The sequence below is a fragment of the Euleptes europaea genome, chromosome 5 (assembly GCF_029931775.1).
Source record: "Euleptes europaea isolate rEulEur1 chromosome 5, rEulEur1.hap1, whole genome shotgun sequence".
NCBI lineage: Eukaryota > Metazoa > Chordata > Lepidosauria > Squamata > Sphaerodactylidae > Euleptes > Euleptes europaea.
Window position 1 is genome coordinate 47,853,087 of NC_079316.1, and position 21,652 is coordinate 47,874,738.

Below are 21,652 nucleotides of genomic sequence, written 5' to 3' on the forward strand. Positions count from 1 at the left end.
CCAACTCTTCTTCTTCTTCTTGACTTCTGTGTTTTCTACTCTGGGCTGCCCTTAAATATGGCATTTAGCTGGTGCAGAATACTGAGTCTCATGAGCAGGGAAGTGGGAACTTATTCACATTTTATGTCAAATGTTCTTGTGTCAAGTTTGTTTCTAGGCGTAATTCAAACTGGTAGTATTGACCTTCCATACCCTAGATAGGTGTGAGAAAATTTCTATCCACATATAAACACAGACACAAATGTCTTCCAGCAGGGCTTTACTCAAGATTCTGCCAGTCAGCTTGCTGAAAACAGAGCAGGGATTTTTTAGCAGTGTCCTCAAGATTTAGAATAATTTGCAATTCCTTTCTGTTTCAAAAACAATTTGATCTTATATTGTTGCCATAATGTGCTATGTATGTCGATAGTGGTGTTTTATTTAATTTTATTGTTTGTATAATACAACTATCTTAGATTTTTAGGAAGGTGAGATTATGGTTGCCATAATCAGGAAGGTGGGGTTTGTGAAGGGTGGGGTAATCAGGAAATTCCTGGATGTAGAGCTTCAGGAAGGTGGGGTTTGTGAAGGGGAGCGAGCTCGTTGGAGGATAATGCCATAGAGTCCAACCTCCATAGCAGCCATTTTCTGATCTCTGTAGCCTGGACATCAGGTGTAATTCTGGGAGATCTCAAGACCCCACCTGGAGGCTGGCAACCCTAGGACAGGTAGCAGGGTGTTTTTGTTAATTTTTTAAAATGAATAAGAATGGAGTCCTAGCAGATTTGAAAGGGTGTCGCTCTTAGTTTTACACTGTAGAAATGCTAATCCATGATGTTCAGTGCCTATCAATGCTTAACATTTTGGTCTCCTTCCTAACTTGCCAGTGTGATGGAACAGTTCTGGATCTGAGTAGCACTTCACTGGAGGGTATTGCAGTCCTCAACATCCCCAGCATGTATGGAGGCTCGAACCTCTGGGGGGAAACCAAGAAACAACGCAGCTATAACCGGATGAGCAAGAAGGTGCCTGAAAAGTTACAATCCTCAGTTGTTACAGATGCCAAAGAGCTAAAGTTCTGTGTCCAAGGTGAGCCACTTATCATTGGTATTGCAGTAGGAGGAGCAGTTGGTGTTAGAGATATTTTTAGAACTAGTCTATTCTGCCACAAAACAAGCAGGCTCACAAGCAACCCAATATCTGTCAGCATCCAAACATCCAAAGAGCTACATTTATTGCAGCCTGCAGCTTGAGGAAAGCACTTTAAGTGGAAGGGGTGAGTTTGTGGCCATTTATTCATGGAAAAAAATTGCTGCTCCTTAGATGCACAGTTTTCTAATCCAAAATTTAAAACCGCTATTCACGGGTGAGATTTTACAGGAGACACTGCGTGGCTGATTTGGGTTAGGGCTTATGCTTGATAAGTCTAACCGCACGGTATTCGACACGGGTTCTCCCCAACAATGTCTTTCTTGTTACGTCTTTCGCAACACCCCTTTCTCTGTTGTGGGCATGCCTGCATGTTGCAGATTTCGCCTTAAAATGCCCCCTTGCTCTTGCTGTCAAATTTATTTTCTGTACTGAGCAGCCACTTTTCCTCCAAATCAGAGTGGCCATTTTGTCCCCCACGGGGAAAGATCACATCCAAGCTCAAGACACCAGCGCATAAATCCTTTTTTTGTTGTTTAATGGGTGCATTTTTAGCGATAAAACACTAATACAATTAACATCAAAACAAAGAATATCTCGGCAGCAAAAGATCTTGCACTCCACGTCCCGTCCCGTCCCCCGGTGATCAGGAGGTCAATTCCCCTAACAGTATGGGAGAGGGAGGATTGGGATTGATGCGCCTAATCCTTTACTTGGCTTCTTCTCTCCGTAGACAGGGATGAATGTACATTTATCTGATCATTGATGGACTGAGTTGAGTGTAATGGAGATGTGAGAAACACCCAAAATGGTGGCAATAAGTTACAGCACTTTTCCAAGAATATAAATGTAAAACATGCCAGCCAAATAAAAACATTGCCAAAGACACTGAACACAATCCCCATCATAGCACAAAAAGCATCCTTCATTTAATTATATCATTGAATTGGTATATCAACAAAATGGGAAATAATTTTAAAAAGAAGAAAAAGGAAGTGTTTGTTTTGGGGAAAAATAATGTAGAAATAGTTAATCAAAAAGGGATCCTTGCAATAACACTTCAAACAAAACACACCAAAGAGCATCCCCCATTTTAAAAAAAATGCTTATCCGTGGGGGGGGGATAGGAAGACAAATGGAAATAGGGTGGTCATTAGACGTATTTAATTATCTTGCTGTATTGCTAGTCACATTGTGGCAGCCCAAAAAACTTTCAGCGAAAAGAGGGGGGGCAATGTGGCAGTTGAACATGAATTAAAAATGGCTTCCAGGGAAGTCGATAGGAGGCTGTGGAGGAAGGCTGGTCAGCGGAGGAGTGGGGAAGGAGTGGGAGGGGAAATCGGAGTGGGGGTGGTTGGGGTCATGGGCAGATTATCCCAAAGTAAAAATTAGTCATGAATTTTACCACACTTGCCTTCACTGTGGGACTGGGGCAAAATTAAAATTTGTGATAAAATGGGTTCCTGGAATTGTGGAACAAGTGTGTAGTGGCTGTGAGGTGAACCTGGAAAGAGGCAAAATTTATGAATAACTCCAAAAAATGCTGCAGGGCTGTCCCACTGGGATCACATGGCTAATAACCAAGCATAAATGGCCTATCTATGCACAGCGGACCATAGTAATTAGGGTTGCCAACCTCCAGATGGTGACTGGAGATCTCCTGCTATTACAACTGATCTCCAGGCAACAGAGATCAGTTCACTTGGAGAAAATGGCCGCTTTGGAAGGTAGAGTGTATGGCATTATATTCCTTTGAAAACCCTCCCCACCCCAAGCCCCACCCTCCTCAGGCTCCACCCCCAAAAGCTGCAGGTATTTTTCAACCCAGAGCTGGCAACCCTAAAAGTAACTGTCTGAGAAGTATAAATAACAGGAATTCAAGTTATCCTGACTTCCAGAACATGAGACTTCTTACGAATGCAGTACACATCCAAACAGGAAACAATTTCACTTTTGTAATGCAAAACCTTCACAAAGGGCACAATCCCCTGTGAAGAGCTTTAAAATTCTTCATGACCTGGTTGGGACTCTCCTTCTTAAAGCACAGTCCCTCTCCTGGTAATGAGCTCATGTGGCAGCTTTGGTCAGCCCATCAGTCTCCTTTCTTTCTATCCTGTTGTATAAGCAGCTGAGAACTGCTGCTTCCCAGGCTCATGCTGTTATTGTGGCTGCGCCCCTACCATATGAACACATGAAGCTGCCTTATACTGAATCAGACCCTTGGTCCATCAAAGTCAGTATTGTCTACTCAGACCGGCAGCGGCTCTCCAGGGTCTCAGGCAGGGGCCTTTCACATCACCTACTTGCCTAGTCCCTTTAACTGGAGATGCCAGGGACTGAACCTGGGATCTTCTGCATGCCAAGCAGATGTTCTACCACTGAGTCGTAGTCCCTCCCCATGGAATGGTCTGTCTGAGGCCATGAAGAATGTAATGTACTGGTATTTTTAAGAGGCTTTATAAAGTAGAATTATTCAGGATGATGTTTGGGGAGGGGGCAAATGGCACTTTTTGCAGCCTTTCTTGTTGTTTGCATTTCTTGCTCTTGTTGGGTTTTATTCTGTGTGTGAAGTTCATAATTTTTTTGTTGTTGTAACATGCTTTGGGTCTCATTTGGTTGGAAGAAAGGTGGGTTATAAATCATGTAAATCAGGGGTGGGGAACCTTTTTCCTGCCAAGGGCCATTTGCACATTTATGACATCATTCAGGGGCCATACCAGGTGTAGATCTCCCGGTGGGGGGACGAGGCTAGGGTTGCCAGGTCTCCAGCCACCACCTGGAGATTAGTAAATCCCTAAGGAAATAATTTCAGTACACAGCCACTGATCGTTTTAACTTATGCAAATTTACTTATATTTTTTCACAGTATGCACATGTATATGCGTAGCACTCTTCTCACTAAAGTTCTGAGCTGCAAATAGCCTAAACGTGTTGAAAATTATAGGCTTAAAACTCTATGTACATAAACAATTTTCTTCAAATAATACATTCATCTCAGAACATACAAACCCCCGGGGGAATCATTCTTACAACCAGCAGTCGGGTCGCAAAGTCTTATTGGATATATTTCAATTCGCCACAACTCAGGCAGTATAAATCAAGATTGTTTCCAATCGCGGTCAGCTGATCCCGCGTAAACCAATCTGGTGGCTCCAATCCCGTTCCTGCTGGTAAGCCGGTTTCAAACGCTAGCTTCTGTAACTTCGCGTTGTTGTTGTTATGGTAATTATGGCACAAAATATGGTTACAAGTTCCCGGTTGTCTTATCCTTGTTTCGCAGAGTAAACTTCGCTTCATCAGACTGTGCCCTTATTCATTTCTAAAACATTAACAACATATGAGTATATACTATTGCCTAACACCCCCACCCTTGTGTAATTACAATTGTGAATAATAGTGAACTTATCCTACCTGACTGCAGCCTTGCAGTTCACAGGCATGACCCATAGTCTCTATTTCTTAGTAACATGCACTGTGGCCTTTCTTTAAATAACATCTACCAGGTGTTGATACTCAAGTCTGCTGGGATAAGTATCCTGTGTAAACTTCTATGACAATATAATTAATTGTATAAATATTTTTTTTTATTTTTAAGATATAAATATTTTAAACAGGCTTTTAAGAAAAATTACAGAACATGATTCCTATAAATACATAAAAGGACGTCAAGACCAAGTTTAATGGGTAAATGTGATGAATTAAAATGCAATAAATATGATTAATAATTTAATTGTAATTAATTTTATAAATAACTAGACAGATCCAATGCTGAATTTAACCCATAGGGATGGATAGAGTGAAACAAATGAATGAACCTTGCCTCTTGCTGGCATAGGATTCTTTCAGCATTGACATAGGGGCCTTTTTGTATTTGCCAAATGGCAAAAAATTGTAAATCAATATCTCTATGTCCTTTTTCTATGAAGTGGGGGACCATGGGAGCCTCTAATACCTTGTTGCGAATTCTAGACCGATGTTCCCCTATCCTATACTTTAATGATCTAAGGGTTTTACCAATGTAAATTAAATTACCCTTAGTAAATTAAATTACAAACACATTTGATGATATAAATTATTCCCTTTGAATCACAATTAGTAAAATATAGGAGATTAGCAGGAGATCCCACCACTGAAACCTAAACTCAAGAGATTAGGGACCACCTTATACGATCAGATTTTAGTGCAAAAAAGCAGGTCCAGCCTATTATTAGAGGCCATTTTTCATGTGGAAGATGTGTTCAATGTCATCTATCACTACCAGTGAAAGAATTTGTTTGCCAACAAACAGGATTTCGTTTTGTACTTAAATCTTTTACTAATTGTGATTCAAAGGGAATAATTTATATCATCAAATGTGTTTGTAATTTAATTTACATTGGTAAAACCCTTAGATCATTAAAGTATAGGATAGGGGAACATCGGTCTAGAATTCGCAACAAGGTATTAGAGGCTCCCATGGTCCCCCACTTCATAGAAAAAGGACATAGAGATATTGATTTACAATTTTTTGCCATTTGGCAAATACAAAAAGGCCCCTATGTCAATGCTGAAAGAATCCTATGCCAGCAAGAGGCAAGGTTCATTCATTTGTTTCACTCTATCCATCCCTATGGGTTAAATTCAGCGTTGGATCTGTCTAGTTATTTATAAAATTAATTACAATTAAATTATTAATCATATTTATTGCATTTTAATTCATCACATTTACCCATTAAACTTGGTCTTGACGTCCTTTTATGTATTTATAGGAATCATGTTCTGTAATTTTTCTTAAAAGTCTGTTTAAAATATTTATATCTTAAAAATAAAAAAATATATTTATACAATTAATTATATTGTCATAGAAGTTTACACAGGATACTTATCCCAGCAGACTTGAGTATCAACACCTGGTAGATGTTATTTAAAGAAAGGCCACAGTGCATGTTACTAAGAAATAGAGGCTATGGGTCATGCCTGTGAACTGCAAGGCTGCAGTCAGGTAGGATAAGTTCACTATTATTCACAATTGTAATTACACAAGGGTGGGGGTGTTAGGCAATAGTATATACTCATATGTTGTTAATGTTTTAGAAATGAATAAGGGCACAGTCTGATGAAGCGAAGTTTACTCTGCGAAACAAGGATAAGACAACCGGGAACTTGTAACCATATTTTGTGCCATAATTACCATAACAACAACAACGCGAAGTTACAGAAGCTAGCGTTTGAAACCGGCTTACCAGCAGGAACGGGATTGGAGCCACCGGATTGGTTTACGCGGGATCAGCTGACCGCGATTGGAAACAATCTTGATTTATACTGCCTGAGTTGTGGCGAATTGAAATATATCCAATAAGACTTTGTGACACGACTGCTGGTTGTAAGAATGATTCCCCCGGGGGTTTGTATGTTCTGAGATGAATGTATTATTTGAAGAAAATTGTTTATGTACATAGAGTTTTAAGCCTATAATTTTCAACACGTTTAGGCTATTTGCAGCTCAGAACTTTAGTGAGAAGAGTGCTACGCATATACATGTGCATATTGTGAAAAAATATAAGTAAATTTGCATAAGTTAAAACGATCAGTGGCTGTGTACTGAAATTATTTCCTTAGGGATTTACTAGCTTTGTATCAGTAAACCACCTGGAGATTGGCAACCACAGGAGAGGCCACACAGAGAAGGCCTGCAGGGTACCCCCACTCCCTCCTCCCAGGCGGAAGGGCAGCTAGCAGTGCGCCCGAGCAAATGAGGTGCCAGGGGGGCACAGCCCACAGTCGATCGGCAAGGGAGGAAGGAAAACAGAGAAAGAGGAAAAGGGAGGAAGGGAGAGAAAGGGAGAAAGGGAGAGAAAGGGAGAAAGAAATGGAGAGAGAGGGAGAAAGAAAGAAAAGGATGAAGGGAGACAAAGAAAAGGATGGAGGGAGACAACGAAAGAGACAGAAAAAGAGGGAGAGAAAGGAGAAGGAGTGACAGAAAAAGAGGAAGAAAAGAGAAAAGCCTTCCCCCACACACACACACCCGCTGGCCCCGCGCGACCAGGCCCCAGCCTCTCCTGCCCACACACACACACGGCGGCGCACAGAGCCCCACACGACCGGGCCCTAGTCTCCATGCTCTTTCCTCCCCAGAGTCTACAAAAGGGCCCCCCCAAAGCCCAATTGGCTCCTGCATGCATGCTCTGCCGCCGGGAGCCGCCAGCCTCTTTCCCCCTCCCTCTCACTGCTCAACAGCCGACAGTCGGTGAGAGGAGGTCCAAAGGGCGCCGCAGCACCACTGTAAGCCGTGGCACCAGGAACACCCTCTGGGAGGGCCGCCCTGCGCCCCGCCTCTGCAGCAGGGCCCCGGAGCTCCCGAGGGCCACAAAAAATGTCCTCGGGGGCCGAATACGGCCCCCGGGCCTGAGGTTCCCCACCCCTGATGTAAATGAATGAAAAAGATATCCTAACCCTGTGCAAGTATCATTAATAAGAATGGAAGATCAACAGGAACTCTACCAAGGCCTTGAGCAGTTTCTGCTGTTTTCAAAAGGCTTGCACAAAAGAACCTGAAAGGGTTTTGTGCTTATGATTCAAGCTATGACAAAAACTCTGCCACATCTGTTTATATGTTGAGTTCTACTACTTCACCCTGTAATTGTCCTTTGAAACTGCTGTGTTGGACTATGACACCCCACCAGTCAAAGATGAAATGCCCAGGGAGGCTGAAGTTCTTTCCCACTGATTTCTGTTATGTATAGTTTGTGACTAATTTGTTTTAATTTATTTATGTAATTCTCTTGCATCAAAATGTCCCTGTTAATCCAGTCTAAACTGCCAAATGGCAGTGCTGGTAGATGGTAGCACATAACATTAGTATACATCAGATGAATGCGCCTTTGATATTGTTGATATTGTCAGGGCCAGGAATAATATTGCCAGATTAGATGGAGAAGCAGGGCTGACTTCATAGTTTGTGACAGGGCTATGTCCCTTAGGCAAAAATGACAATGTAAAAGGTAGAAAAGCTGGAATGCAAGTGTAACTCAACCTTCCTGTATGACTGCCCATTGATTCACCAACCTGATACAAGCACATTTCCAAGTGCTTTTCTATTTTGTTTTCACACATCCATATCAACAGCAGGAGATAAGCTGAAGTGCACTTTAAGGGGTCTACATGTGTTCATCCTTAGTCTTTATTAATTTATTTAATTTATTTAGAATATTTATATGCACCTCTGCAGAGACCTGCTCAAAACAGATCACAAAATGAACCAGCGCAATAAAATCATTAAACTGTCAGCATTAAAAAAAAAAAACAAGCCAGGGAATGAAAACAGCCTTAAACACCACTTAACAACCTAAAATGATATTCATAAAACAGACTTTAGACAAGAATCAGACCATAAAAACCGCTTGAAAAAGATGGAACCTTTCAGTTAAAAGCTTGGATTAAAACAAAATGTTTTGGCTTGGCCTCTAAAGGAAAGCAAGATAGATGCCTGGCAAGCCTCAAGGCCAGAGGGCATTCTATAGGCTAGGAGCCACCACTGAAAAAGCCCTGCCTCTGATTGCCACTCACCTCGCCTTTCCTGACAGGAGCACAGTGAAAAAAGTTTGGGAAGGAGCTCTTAACGGGTGGCTGGACAGTCCAAAACTAGTAATGAATCTGGACTGAAATGGGTCTAGATTTAAATGTTGGGTGTTTTTGCTTCTGCTTAGAGCTGCAGGCTTTTTTTAAACAAGGCTCTTGAGTTTTTAACAGCTAGCAAACACACAGAAATTGAGTCAGTGAAGCTTTGTGCTACGCAGATGCAGTGATAAGACTTCACAGGATGCACAAGAGACTTCTGAGGAAAAACAAATCTTCCTCCTGCTGGAGAGCAGCTTCTCTAGTTTATGTGGTGTTTGTAGGCAATTTCTCTTCCCTCAGGAAGTTCCCCAGATTAAGATTTCTTTCCTGGGATTTAGGACATTGTTTAGGAAACCTCAATGTAGAACTAAAGAATTTGTAACACTTTAGATGAAAATTATCAGAGCATAAAATTATGAGACCATAAACAGATTACAAAATGGTGAGTAAGATCCCAAATGGATAAGGAAGTGTGAGGTTTGCCTCTTGTGGATGGGAGTGGGGCAGAACCTTTGCCCCAACCATGACTTTTAACCCCATTCTCCAAAGTCCTCTACCTTGATAGACTGGCCCACCTCCTGCCCTTTACAGTAAAGTGCCAGATCATATCGTTATAGGGCAGGGTCAAAACAACACTCGATGGAGATGGACTGTAATACAGGGTGGAGATCTAGCTGCTGCCCCTCTCATCCTTACCTCCTCTGGTCAGCCTTTTTGAATAAATTTTTAATACTAGAGTGGAAAGGAAAATTATGATGTTCAGAATCTTGTGAGCATGATTAGGTTATTACACCAACCCAAACTGTTCTGGCAGTAACATTCAGATTGGATTCAAAGTAAGGCAGAGAACTGATGCGATTCTTATGTTCAGCCACAAAAGATGGCAAGGTCTGGAATATACAGCCTTTGACCCTAGACCATTTTACAACCAATGTGGTCACAAGACAAATAAGCAGTACAAGTGTGTTAATGCGGATATTTATGGCCAATAGGAAGAACTTCAGAGGGAAGTTATAGCCCCGACTGCAAGTTAAGGGTTCTCAGAATCCCAGAAGTCAAGATCAATCATCCAGGGTAGGTGTTGAAGCTGAATTGCAGCAGAAACTCTGCTTGCTTATCTAGAAAAAGACAGGGGTGGTTGCTGAGTGTGACACTCCTCCTCAGGCTCTGACTGAATCCCAAGCTGGTTGAGCAAGCCAGAAGCTGCGAGGGATGGTAGGAGGCAAAGCAGATTTTGCAGATGTGGCAGAGCCCAGACTGACAATTAGCCAGCCCTTTCGGCGATCATCTACCACACACTATCCCAAAAGCTGAATGAGCAGGTCTAGCTCATCTTTGACTGTAGCCAACATAGTCAGCTTCCTTTTATGAGTTAGAGGAAGTCCCAGAAGTAAGTGTTAGATGTCTTTCCTTGGGACACCTGATTGGAGCAAGAACAGCAAGCCTAGGAGATGCAATAAGAGTGCCAGCGTTTCTGCTGAAGAAACAGCTCAGTTTTTGTTTGCATGAATCAGTCTATTTGCCCGGTATGTGCCTTTTTCAGCACTATACTTGTCTGCAGTTTGTGGTACTCAGTGCTCTGACTTTTCCAGGGTGACCAACGCTACATAAATGGATGGCTTTGGGCAGAAGGTGGGAGGTGGACTGGATGCTGATCTTTGGGTCCTTTCTACTCTTTTTTTCCTTATGCCTTTAACAATCCTTGCACATCTCCAAGCATGAATACATTGAATTCAGGAAGGGGAGTTACACATGCCGCACTCCAAGTCAGCAGGTTTTTAGGGGACTGTTATTCCTCTTTACCATGAATTTCATTAGAGGCTGCATATTTAATCACTCCCTGCTGGTCTCCTCTGAGTCTGAGGCTTTACAGAAAATGGATCTTGTAATTTAATTAAATATTAATGGACTTAAGCTAATAATGATGCTGGCGCAGCAGGGCCGGGAGACGCTGCTGCAAGCAAAAGGTACGTTCTGCCATGGGAAAGCCTGTTTCCCCATAAGAGTGAGAGCGCCTGACTGAAAATATGAGAGAGACACCTATCTATATACATGTGGGAGAAAACGGAAAGCATTGGAAAGGAGCTTGGCATAGCAGGTGTTACTTAGGCATGGCAGAATGACTAATTAAGAGGATCCTTTAACACTGCTACAGGCTACAATATAAGGAGGGGAAAGGAAGTTGCAGAGGTGGTGGAACGGCTTTCTCTCCCTCTCTCCCTCTCCAGAACATGACTAATGCACGAGAATGTGTGAGTGTCAAGGACAGAGGCAGAATTCAAGAGGCAAGGAGGTCTGCAAGCATTTGCAGTGTGGTCCTCAAAGCAACACTTTTGGGACCAGCCTCATTTGGAGCAGAGGGCAGCACATTTTTCAAATCACTTTTTTTTCCAAATGAGTCTTCCAGTTATGGAGAACTGCAGCTTCAAAGCAATGAAGCGGAGGTCAGCAACAGAAGACCTGAAGGCCATGTCCAGTACACCTGGGCTTTTCTCCTACCTAGGGTTGCCAGGTCCCCCTTGGCTACCAGCAGTGGATGGGTGGGGGGGTAGGGTTGTAAAATCCAGGTTGAGAAGCTCTTGGAAATTTGGGGATGGAGCCTGAGGAGGACAGGGACCTCAACAGGGTATAATGCCATAGAGTCCACCCTCCAAAGCATCCATTTTCTCCAGGGGAGCTGATCTCTGTAACCCTACTCCTACCCTACATTTTCTCCTGGAAAGATCAATTCATTAATACGTTGGTACCCAACAGCTGCATATTACTGCAAGCAACCTTGACATTGTCCACACTAGTAATAACAGACAATTGGCTCAAAATCTAGTCAGCTGGCACATCTGTACAAAGTTGGCAGAGGGTGGTTGTCAGGACTGTGGCTGACTGCCTTTTGGAGCATCAACATCTGTCATGCACACAAACCCCGATTATTCACACATCATATTCGAGTTGTACAAAAGAGCTTTAATGATACCGCTTTATGTTGTCCACTATCAGTCTGATCTGTGGAGACCTTTGACAGCACAGACGTTACCCATGCAACAGCAGATGACTTTGAGGTCTGAGGTGCAAGTGGCTCTGATCCACAAATTAATTACTTTTCCCTGATCCCTAGAAAAAGAACCATACTAGAGAAACCTTCTGACAACAGGTTTTAGACTGTGGAATGTTTTGGGGATGGAACATATTAATCCAACCATCTCCCTGGAGCAAAGGAAGGAAAGCCAAGTTGTGGGATATTTTGAGGCCACCAACACTGATTTCTCAAGGCCTTTCAGGCCAGGCTTAGCTTTAGGGAATTGAAGTGCTGGCTTGGGACAACGCAGAAGGAAAATGATTGAATGAAACTGACTCCAGCTGTAAGAGCTGCAGGTGCACCCTTGGCATGGACAAATGGTTGGGTGTGAAACAGAAGAGTGTCTTCCAGCATGCTCGACTTTCACATTTATTTCTCCTCTCCTGCTATTCATTGTTAATCTGGGACAGTCTCTTTTCTGCTCACAATAAAGACATCAAAAAGGCGGGGGATTGGACCACACACACACAGCTGTATTCAGGCCACTGGATATGCCAAACACCAAAAAGGGACAAGGCAAAGCCTAGCCAGTTATCATTGTCATCATTGTGAATGCTGGAGCAATATTATATCCTTGAAAACTGGTGTGTTTGCTTTTCTCACTAATGGGAGTAGGTAGCCATTCATTTGGCTTTCGTCTCCTTTTCAATGGGATGTGCAGGGCAATGTGGTCTCAGCGCAGGGTGCAGTGGTCCCTCAAGAGATTTGCCTCTACAAATTGCACTGAAAGAGATAGGAGCTGGCCAGGGGGGTTATCAGCTACACAATTTCACTTGTTACCCAGGATCTGCTTAAATGAAGCACTTCTGTTTCAAGGACATAACATTTTTCTAGCACACAATCAGCAGTATGGTTACTGGGGAAATGCTATTCTTTCTCCAGTTACCTGGGTTACTGTGATTTGAAAAGGTTTTTGGAATGTGAGTGTATGAGTGTCACAGGTATGCACAAACTGTGCCCCTAATATGGATGACAGGTAACACAACTACTTCTTGTGCCACATTATGATCCGAACACCAGTATTCAGCCTTCTAGGAGAGTACCTGCAAGGGAGCTGAACCCCATTTGTCCCAGAGACCATTTTCAGGTTAATATCCCCATTTCCCCCATCCAAGTAAGTATTCTCACTTTGCTTTGACACTTCAGGAACTGACTCTGACCATCCTGCCCAGTAGTTCCTACTGTGATGGGCAATATGAATTACTAAAGGTACCTGCGGTGCTGGAATTCCATGAAAGGAACTCCAAATCTGTCATCTGGCCCTAAAAAGCAACTGCAAATAGCTCCAGTTTAGATTGGGGTCCCTAACAGAAAATGCCCCAGGCTGCTTCAAATTTGGAGGGAGGGGGGAGATGGACATGCTATGGGTACCTGTTTTCCCCCCTTCCAGAGTTAACAGTGGCCTGGGCTGGAAGAGGATATTTTTGATCAGGGAAATGGTTCAAGGGTAGGGTTGTCAACTCCATGTTGGGAAATACCTGGAGATTTTGGAGGTGGAGCCTGAGGAGGGCAGAGTTTGGAGAGGAGACGAACTGCAATGCTATGGAGTCCAGTTGCCAACGTGGCCATTTTCTCCAGGGGAACTGATTTCTGTCACCTGGAGATCAATTGTAATAGCGGGAGATCTCCAGCCACCACCTGGAGGTTGGCAACCCTATACAGGGGGAAGAGCACCACACCCTCAGTCTAAATTGCCCTACCCCGTGGCTATTTTTAAAAGCCTAATAACACATCTGGAGTTCCAGTCGTGATTGAAGCTGCAGCATCAAGTGCCAGTTGGCCCTCAGAGGGTGGTCTGTTCAGTCCAGTGTCAGGGTCTGAGACCTTCTGAACAAATGGGGAACCTGACGAAGGAGTTCTCTAGACTCTCTTTTTTCAGTTTCACCTTCCCAGTTACTCTTCTTTCTGTGTTATGCCTGTATAAGGCAACTAAATCATACTTTAATTAGCTTTATTAACACGTTTCTCTTTCTTTCTTCAGACCTTAGTGATCAGCTCCTGGAAGTTGTGGGACTTGAAGGGGCTATGGAGATGGGACAGATCTATACTGGACTGAAAAGTGCTGGCAAGAGGCTAGCCCAGTGTTCCTCCGTCACCGTCAGGTATCCACCCCGGGGCCTTAGTACCAGCACAGAGTTTGTGCCCCAGCCTCTTGGGAGCTCTGAATACTGTTCTGTATTGGTTCTTGTAGGTTATTCGGGCTGTGTAACCGTGGTCTTGGAATTTTCTTTCCTGACGTTTCGCCAGCAACTGTGGCAGGCATCTTCAGAGTAGTAACACTGAAGGACAGTGTCTCTCAGTGTCAAGGGTGTAGAAAGAGTAATATATAGTCAGAAAGGGGTTGGGTTTGAGCTGAGTATTGTCCTGCAAAAGTATTGTCCTGTAAGTATCAAGATAATGTGCTAATGAGGGTATGGTATGTTAATATGGAACCATTGTATCCTGAAGTGATCTGTTAATGTGTGTAATCCAAAACTAATCTGTATGGCTATTGTTGAATGTTGTCTTTGTCTGGAGGTGTTTCAGGGCAGGAAGCCAAGCCTTATTCATTCTTAAACTCTCCTCTTTTCTGTTAAAGTTGTGCTGATGTTTGTGAATTTCAATGGCTTCTCTGTGCAATCTGACAAAATAGTTGGTAGAATTGTCCAGTCTTTCAGTGTCTTGGAATAAGACCCTGTGTCCTGTTTGTGTCAGTCCATGTTCAGCCACTGCTGATTTCTCAGGTTGGCCAAGTCTGCAGTATCTTTCATGTTCTTTTATCCTTGTTTGTATGCTGCGTTTTGTGGTCCCGATGTAAACTTCTCCACAGCTGCAAGGTATACGATATACTCCTGCAGAGGTGAGGGGGTCTCTTTTGTCTTTTGCTGATCGTAGCATTTGTTGTATTTTCTTGGTGGGTTTAAACACTGTTTGTAGGTTATGTTTTTTCAAAAGTTTCTCCATCCTATCAGTGACTCCTTTAATAAATGGCAAGAATACCTTTCCTATGGGAGACTGTTTTTCTTGAGTTTTCTGATTTTTGTTTGGTTCAATGGCCCTTCTGATTTCATTCTTGGAGTAGCCGTTTGCTAGCAGTGCGTGATTTAGATGGTTAGTTTCTTCCTTGAGAAACTGTGGTTCACAGATCCGTCTTGCACGGTCCATTAATGTTTTGATTATTCCTCTTTTCTGTCGGGGGTGGTGGTTGGAGTTTTTGTGTAAGTAGCGATCTGTGTGAGTTGGTTTCCGGTAGACCTTGTGACCTAACTGAAGGTTTGATTTACGGATGACAAGGGTATCAGGAAATGGGAGTTTACCCTCAATTTCCTTTTCCATGGTAAACTGAATGTTTGGATGGATATTATTAAGATGGTTTAGAAAGTCCATTAATTTTTCTTCACCATGGCTCCAAATGGTAAATGTATCATCTACGATGATACATTTACCATTTGGAGCCATGGTGAAGAAAAATTAATGGACTTTCTAAACCATCTTAATAATATCCATCCAAACATTCAGTTTACCATGGAAAAGGAAATTGAGGGTAAACTCCCATTTCTTGATACCCTTGTCATCCGTAAATCAAACCTTCAGTTAGGTCACAAGGTCTACCGGAAACCAACTCACACAGATCGCTACTTACACAAAAACTCCAACCACCACCCCCGACAGAAAAGAGGAATAATCAAAACATTAATGGACCGTGCAAGACGGATCTGTGAACCACAGTTTCTCAAGGAAGAAACTAACCATCTAAATCACGCACTGCTAGCAAACGGCTACTCCAAGAATGAAATCAGAAGGGCCATTGAACCAAACAAAAATCAGAAAACTCAAGAAAAACAGTCTCCCATAGGAAAGGTATTCTTGCCATTTATTAAAGGAGTCACTGATAGGATGGAGAAACTTTTGAAAAAACATAACCTACAAACAGTGTTTAAACCCACCAAGAAAATACAACAAATGCTACGATCAGCAAAAGACAAAAGAGACCCCCTCACCTCTGCAGGAGTATATCGTATACCTTGCAGCTGTGGAGAAGTTTACATCGGGACCACAAAACGCAGCATACAAACAAGGATAAAAGAACATGAAAGATACTGCAGACTTGGCCAACCTGAGAAATCAGCAGTGGCTGAACATGGACTGACACAAACAGGACACAGGGTCTTATTCCAAGACACTGAAAGACTGGACAATTCTACCAACTATTTTGTCAGATTGCACAGAGAAGCCATTGAAATTCACAAACATCAGCACAACTTTAACAGAAAAGAGGAGAGTTTAAGAATGAATAAGGCTTGGCTTCCTGCCCTGAAACACCTCCAGACAAAGACAACATTCAACAATAGCCATACAGATTAGTTTTGGATTACACACATTAACAGATCACTTCAGGATACAATGGTTCCATATTAACATACCATACCCTCATTAGCACATTATCTTGATACTTACAGGACAATACTTTTGCAGGACAATACTCAGCTCAAACCCAACCCCTTTCTGACTATATATTACTCTTTCTACACCCTTGACACTGAGAGACACTGTCCTTCAGTGTTACTACTCTGAAGATGCCTGCCACAGTTGCTGGCGAAACGTCAGGAAAGAAAATTCCAAGACCACGGTTACACAGCCCGAATAACCTACAAGAACCAATGAACTCTGACCGTGAAAGCCTTCGACAATACTGTTCTGTATCTTTGAAACGAGAAATCACAGTATTGATAGGAAACCGTCATCTCTGACATCTCTTCCTTGCTGTGCTTTCTATCTTGTACAAATTTAATCACAGGGAGGAAATGGGTCCACATGCTCATGCAGCACTCTGCATTGTAGATGGAGCGCCAGATGTATGTGGGAAGGGCCCTGGGATACTCCCGCCTCACTGATGTACGCCAAAGAGATAGCATGAAGGAGATCAGTGGCCAAGCGGAGGGGTGCAGCTCAGGGGAAGCAGCAGCCTGGTCGGAGGCGCAAGCGGCCAATTTAGGAGAAGGGTAACAGGATGTTATAGCTCAAAAATCTCCATGCAGGATCTGGGACCATAGCCTGCTTGTGAGGAGGAACTTATTCATAAACATGTTTCTGTGTCCATAAAGATTCCCCATCATGGCTGCAGAGATACTCTTGAAAACTTGGTTGCAAAAAACACAGAAACACAGAAACACAGAGGCAAGTTTTAAATTAGACAAAAGCCTAAGGAGGGGAAAAACAAGAATTTTTTTTTTTTAAGTATAAGAGATTTGCTGTAGATCTGCAGCTTACGGGTTCATATAAATGACAGGCAAAGTATGTTAAGTATCTGAATTATGCAAAAATATTGCAGCCTTTGTACCCACCAATAGGTTGCCCAGCCCTGGCTGACATCTTAATTTTCAGTAATTACTAGAAGACCTAACCAACCCACACAAACAATCTAGGGCCTTCCCTGCATCTAACCTTGCTCTTCGCCATAAATCCTTTATTGCCAGCTTGCAGCAAAACAAAACAGAACCAAAACACCATGCCAGACTTGGCATGCATGTCACACCCTTAATGTATCCACTGTGTCTTGCTTGCCTTTTCCAGGACAACCAAGCTGTTGCCCATGCAAGTGGATGGAGAGCCCTGGATGCAGCCCCCCTGCACAGTGAGTAACTGAACCTCTCGAAAAGGATCTAGGACACATGGATGGAGTTCACTTATCAGTGCTAGAGAGCATAGAAGGTTTACTCCTAGAGACAATGAGTAGAGCCTGGGAAAGGATAGAACCTCAAATTAAGTTTCTACTTGAAATGGAAATAAAGAAACAATACTTCTGAAATGCCCTAGCAAAAACCCTCCTGCAGTTTTAGGAGGAGTCATGGGCCTTTTATGCTTGGCTGTTTCCCTCACAGTCACCCCTCTGACAATTTTGAGGCTTTGTTTTGATTATGCATGCTGCTTCTGACCGCCTCGCTCTCCCCCTGTGATTCCCCGCATTTTGCCCACGTTTTCAGAGATCTGTTTTAACTTGAATTTGAAAACACGGGCAAAACGTGGGGAAACGCAGGGGGAGAGCGAGGTGCCCTCTGATGGTCAGAAACGGCATGCATAATCCAAAAAAAGACCCAAAGTCATCAGAGGGGTGACCGCGAGGGAAACAGCCAAGCATAAAAGGCCATACTGTTCCTGTTTCCTTTGATGTCATATCCTAATGGCAGTCAAATTTGTATATCTAATGGAAATTCAAAGATGAGTTAAATGGAAAGATCTGTGGCTGTGTACATCACTGTAACAGTTGGAGGGGAATGGAGACACTCAGTGTATTTTCAGTGTATCCACATCTGTGTCCTCCACCTAAGGATCAAAGGAGTATGCATAAAACATGTTGAAAAAACAGTATGAGGCACAAATTGCCTGTGTCTGGTTAGATCAGAATGTTACAAAAGAAGCATTTCTGTTGCAAATAAAGGTTCTCAGCACTCGTGTCTACATGCAAATGATATCAAGTGCTAAATGAAAGGCACTATGGATATTTTCCTTATTGACCAGCTAAATGTTTACATAGTACGGCAATGGCTGTAATTGAGCCCAGCTGATTGTTTACAGATCTTCCCAAAAACAATTGTGCTGAGCACCTGGGGACATCTGGCGAGTTGGTTTCGTTTTGTGCATGATTTCCAACAGTGGCTCCCAGCCTTCAGAGGCCTTTAAGGCGCTAACCTTGTGACAGATGGTTGGTCAAACAAGAAATGCCTGATGTGGCTTCTTAGCAAGCCTGCCTCTCCTGAGCCTCTCTGGAGGTTGTCCTGATCCTTTGCTGCCTCCACAGCCACCCATAGAGCTTAATGACTGGACTATCTCAGGGCCATCTCTCTCATTCAGCAGGTACTCTGATAGAGAACTTGACAAACTTGTCCTTTCCTTCCTTGCAATTCATTCCTAGCTGAAGCATCACCTGCTACCTCAGGTATCAAGTGAGGGGGTAGAACAGCAAGTAGGGCCCTTTCACATCTGCTGGTTACACTAGATGTAAACTGGATCAGACCAGTAGTCCTTTTAGTCCAGAATTCTGTTTCCCATAATGGCCAGCCAGATGCCCCCTGAAGATCTACAAGCAGGGCATGTGGCTAAGCCTTGATAGGATTGCCAGGTCCCTCCTGGCCACCAGCAGTGAATGGGAAGGGGGGCATGGAAAACCTCTGGAGATTTGGGGATAGAGCCTGAGGAGGGCCAGGGCCTCAGTGTGGTACAATGCCACAGAGTCCATCCTCCAAAGCACCAATTTCCTCCAGGGGAACTGATCTCTGTGGTCTGGAGATGAGCTATCATTCCAGGGGATCCCCAGGTACCACCTGGAAGATGGCATGCCTAAGTCTTGCTGTGTTGTCGATCCCCAGCAACCGGAATTCAGAGACAACACCTCCAAGTATGGTAGTTCCATTCAGCCATGATGACCAGTAGCCGTTAATAACTAATAGATAAAGCTCCATATGAGTTTGCTGTATTTTTCCACCCTTCCTCTAAGGAGCTCAGGGTGGCAAACATGTTCCTCCCTTCCTCCATGTTACCTTCATAACAGCCCTGTGAGTTACACCCTAATTTACAAATCCTTTTCAGCACTGCCTAGTTCTATTCCTTCTTAGGGTTGCCAGGCCCCTCTTGGCAAACAGCGGGAGGTTTTAGGGGCTGAGCCTGTGGAGGGCAGGGTTTGGGGAGGGGAGGGACTTCAATGCCATAGAGTCCAATTGCCAAAGCAGCCATTTTCTCCAGGTGAACTGATCTCAATCGGCTGGAGATCAGCTGTAATAGCAGGAGATCTCCAGCTAGTAACTGGAAGTTGGCAACCCTATTCCTTCTGCTACCTGATTTGCTGGCATTGGAGGAAGTGGGTGAGGAAGCGAGCTAAAATCAAACACAGGTATTGGGAAGGTAGTGTTGCCAAGTCCCGGTTGGGAAATTCCTCAAGAGTTAGGGGTAGATCCTGGGGATGGCAGAGTTTGGGCATGGGAGGGAGCTAAACAGGGAGTGGTGTCATAGGTCATTTTTTCACGGAGGTTTGCCGAAGATGCTATTTACTCCAGGGGAACTCTAGAGTCTTGTGATCAGTTGTAATTCCAGGAGAACCCCAAGCTCAATCTGGACGTTGGCAACCTAGGGAAGGTGACAGTATCAGAAGCAGCTCTGAAGATCCTCTCCTTCCCTTTTCCTTCAGGCTCTGTTTCTTTTAGGGTTGGCAACCTCAAGGTAGGGCCTGGCGATCTCCGAGAATTACAACTGATTTCCAGACTACAAAAATCAGTTCCTCTGGAGAAAATAGCTGCTATGGAGGATGGGCTCTATATTCTGTTGAGGTCCCTCCAGTCCTCAAACTCCAGCCTCCCCTGTATCAACCCTCAAATCTCTAGGAATTTCCCAACCTGGAATTGGTAACCCTATCTAAGCACCAGCCCATGTGGAAAGGCACTTGAGCCCTCAACCACTGCTCCCGCTTCCCCTCAGAACCAGTTTCTAATACAGTGGACCTGATTTGTAACTTTCTCCTTAATTCCACAGAAGCATAGAATGCAATAGAGGATGTGGCATCATTATTTCTGCTAAAAGAAAACGTCTTTCCTCTCTATAGCTTCTTCGAATAGCGGCTGTGTGGAAATACCCAATCTAATCCTGATGTCAAATTCTTTTGTTTTCAGATTAAAATTACCCACAAAAGCCAAGTGCCAATGTTACTAGGCCCTCCCCAAAAGACCAGCTTCTTCTTCTTCAGGAGAAGAAACCGAACTCGAGATTAATCTGCAACCAAACAAAGAACGCTCTTCAAAACGGCCATTCTCTGTGCCAGTGGCAACCTCGCAGGGAAAGCCTATGGAAAAGAAACCTTCATCCCTTCAGATTTCCTGGCTTCTGTATCTGCTTTGGAAACATCAGTCTGGAGGCAGCATTATGAACCGTTAGTGGAAAATAACAGGGTTGGCATTCGGCAGTCAAACTGAAATAGCGGTGTGGGTTTGTATATACATGCACACATACCCACATTTTCTAAATATCACTGGCAGGGATAACACTAACACTGGTGGTTCAGGAGGATTTTTCCCCTTCACGATGCCACAGTTCAAGGAGGGGAAACGCTTAACTGCTCTTGGTTGGGCTGTGGTAAAACTTGGGCCTTTGGGGAGGAAAGCTGCTCTGGACAGCCATGAATTACACAACCCTGTCAGAAAGCAAACAAACAGACATGGAAACAGCATGTCTGACATAGTGCTGCAGATGGGGTTTGGGATCTTTTCCGTTTATTTGGACCTTTTAGAACCCCAGAAGTTGTCGTTGATCCACCAAACTAGGCAAGAAACCAAGCTTCACTTATTTATTTTGCAAAATATGTCAGAAGACATTTGGCATCTCGCTGCACTGCCCTTGTGGTCATCACCGAGTCCCACACATTATTAGAAATGTTATTTATTTTTACTTAGTTTAGAAAACACTGGGGAGACAAGAAGGGAAAGGAGGAGGTGCATCATTTTTACAGCTCTTTCAAGAGCAATGTCCTTTGCTAGCTTGGCTGTAACTTTCTTTTAAAGTAGAAGCTGGTTAGGTGTTCCATTTCAGAGGCACATAGATGTAAAAAGCTATTATTGCCAAGAGGAAACCAGAAAGAGTGAGTTAGAGAGTCGACGGCTAGAGCCTTTTTTGGAAGCAGCAAGAAAACTCAGGGTATTTAAAATGTATAAATAATCCAAGTGCAGTTTGGTAAAATGATGACAAAATTTGGATATCCTTTGAGCTTAGATGTTAGGCCTCTGTGTTAATATTTTTGTATTCTTTTTTTCACATGTGGAGGTTTGTAGGGGGAGGGGGTACTTTAACCTGAAAGCATTTGACATATGTGAAATGTCTCAGTTTTCCTGGCGG

At 43.4% G+C, this 21,652-nt stretch overlaps 1 protein-coding gene across 3 annotated transcripts in view; it reads left to right on the plus strand.

Annotated features, from left to right (window-relative positions):
* Nucleotides 1–21,561, plus strand: part of DGKG (diacylglycerol kinase gamma) — a 121,715-nt gene extending 100,154 nt beyond the window's left edge. For all 3 annotated transcript variants that reach the window (XM_056849297.1, XM_056849298.1, XM_056849299.1), the window contains 4 exons: nucleotides 867–1,068; nucleotides 13,779–13,899; nucleotides 17,351–17,411; nucleotides 20,437–21,561. In XM_056849297.1, coding sequence (XP_056705275.1) covers nucleotides 867–1,068; nucleotides 13,779–13,899; nucleotides 17,351–17,411; nucleotides 20,437–20,535 — 483 coding nt within the window. In that variant the 3' untranslated portion in view covers nucleotides 20,536–21,561. The remainder of the gene's footprint in view (nucleotides 1–866; nucleotides 1,069–13,778; nucleotides 13,900–17,350; nucleotides 17,412–20,436) is intronic.
* Nucleotides 21,562–21,652: the final 91 nt, after the last annotated feature.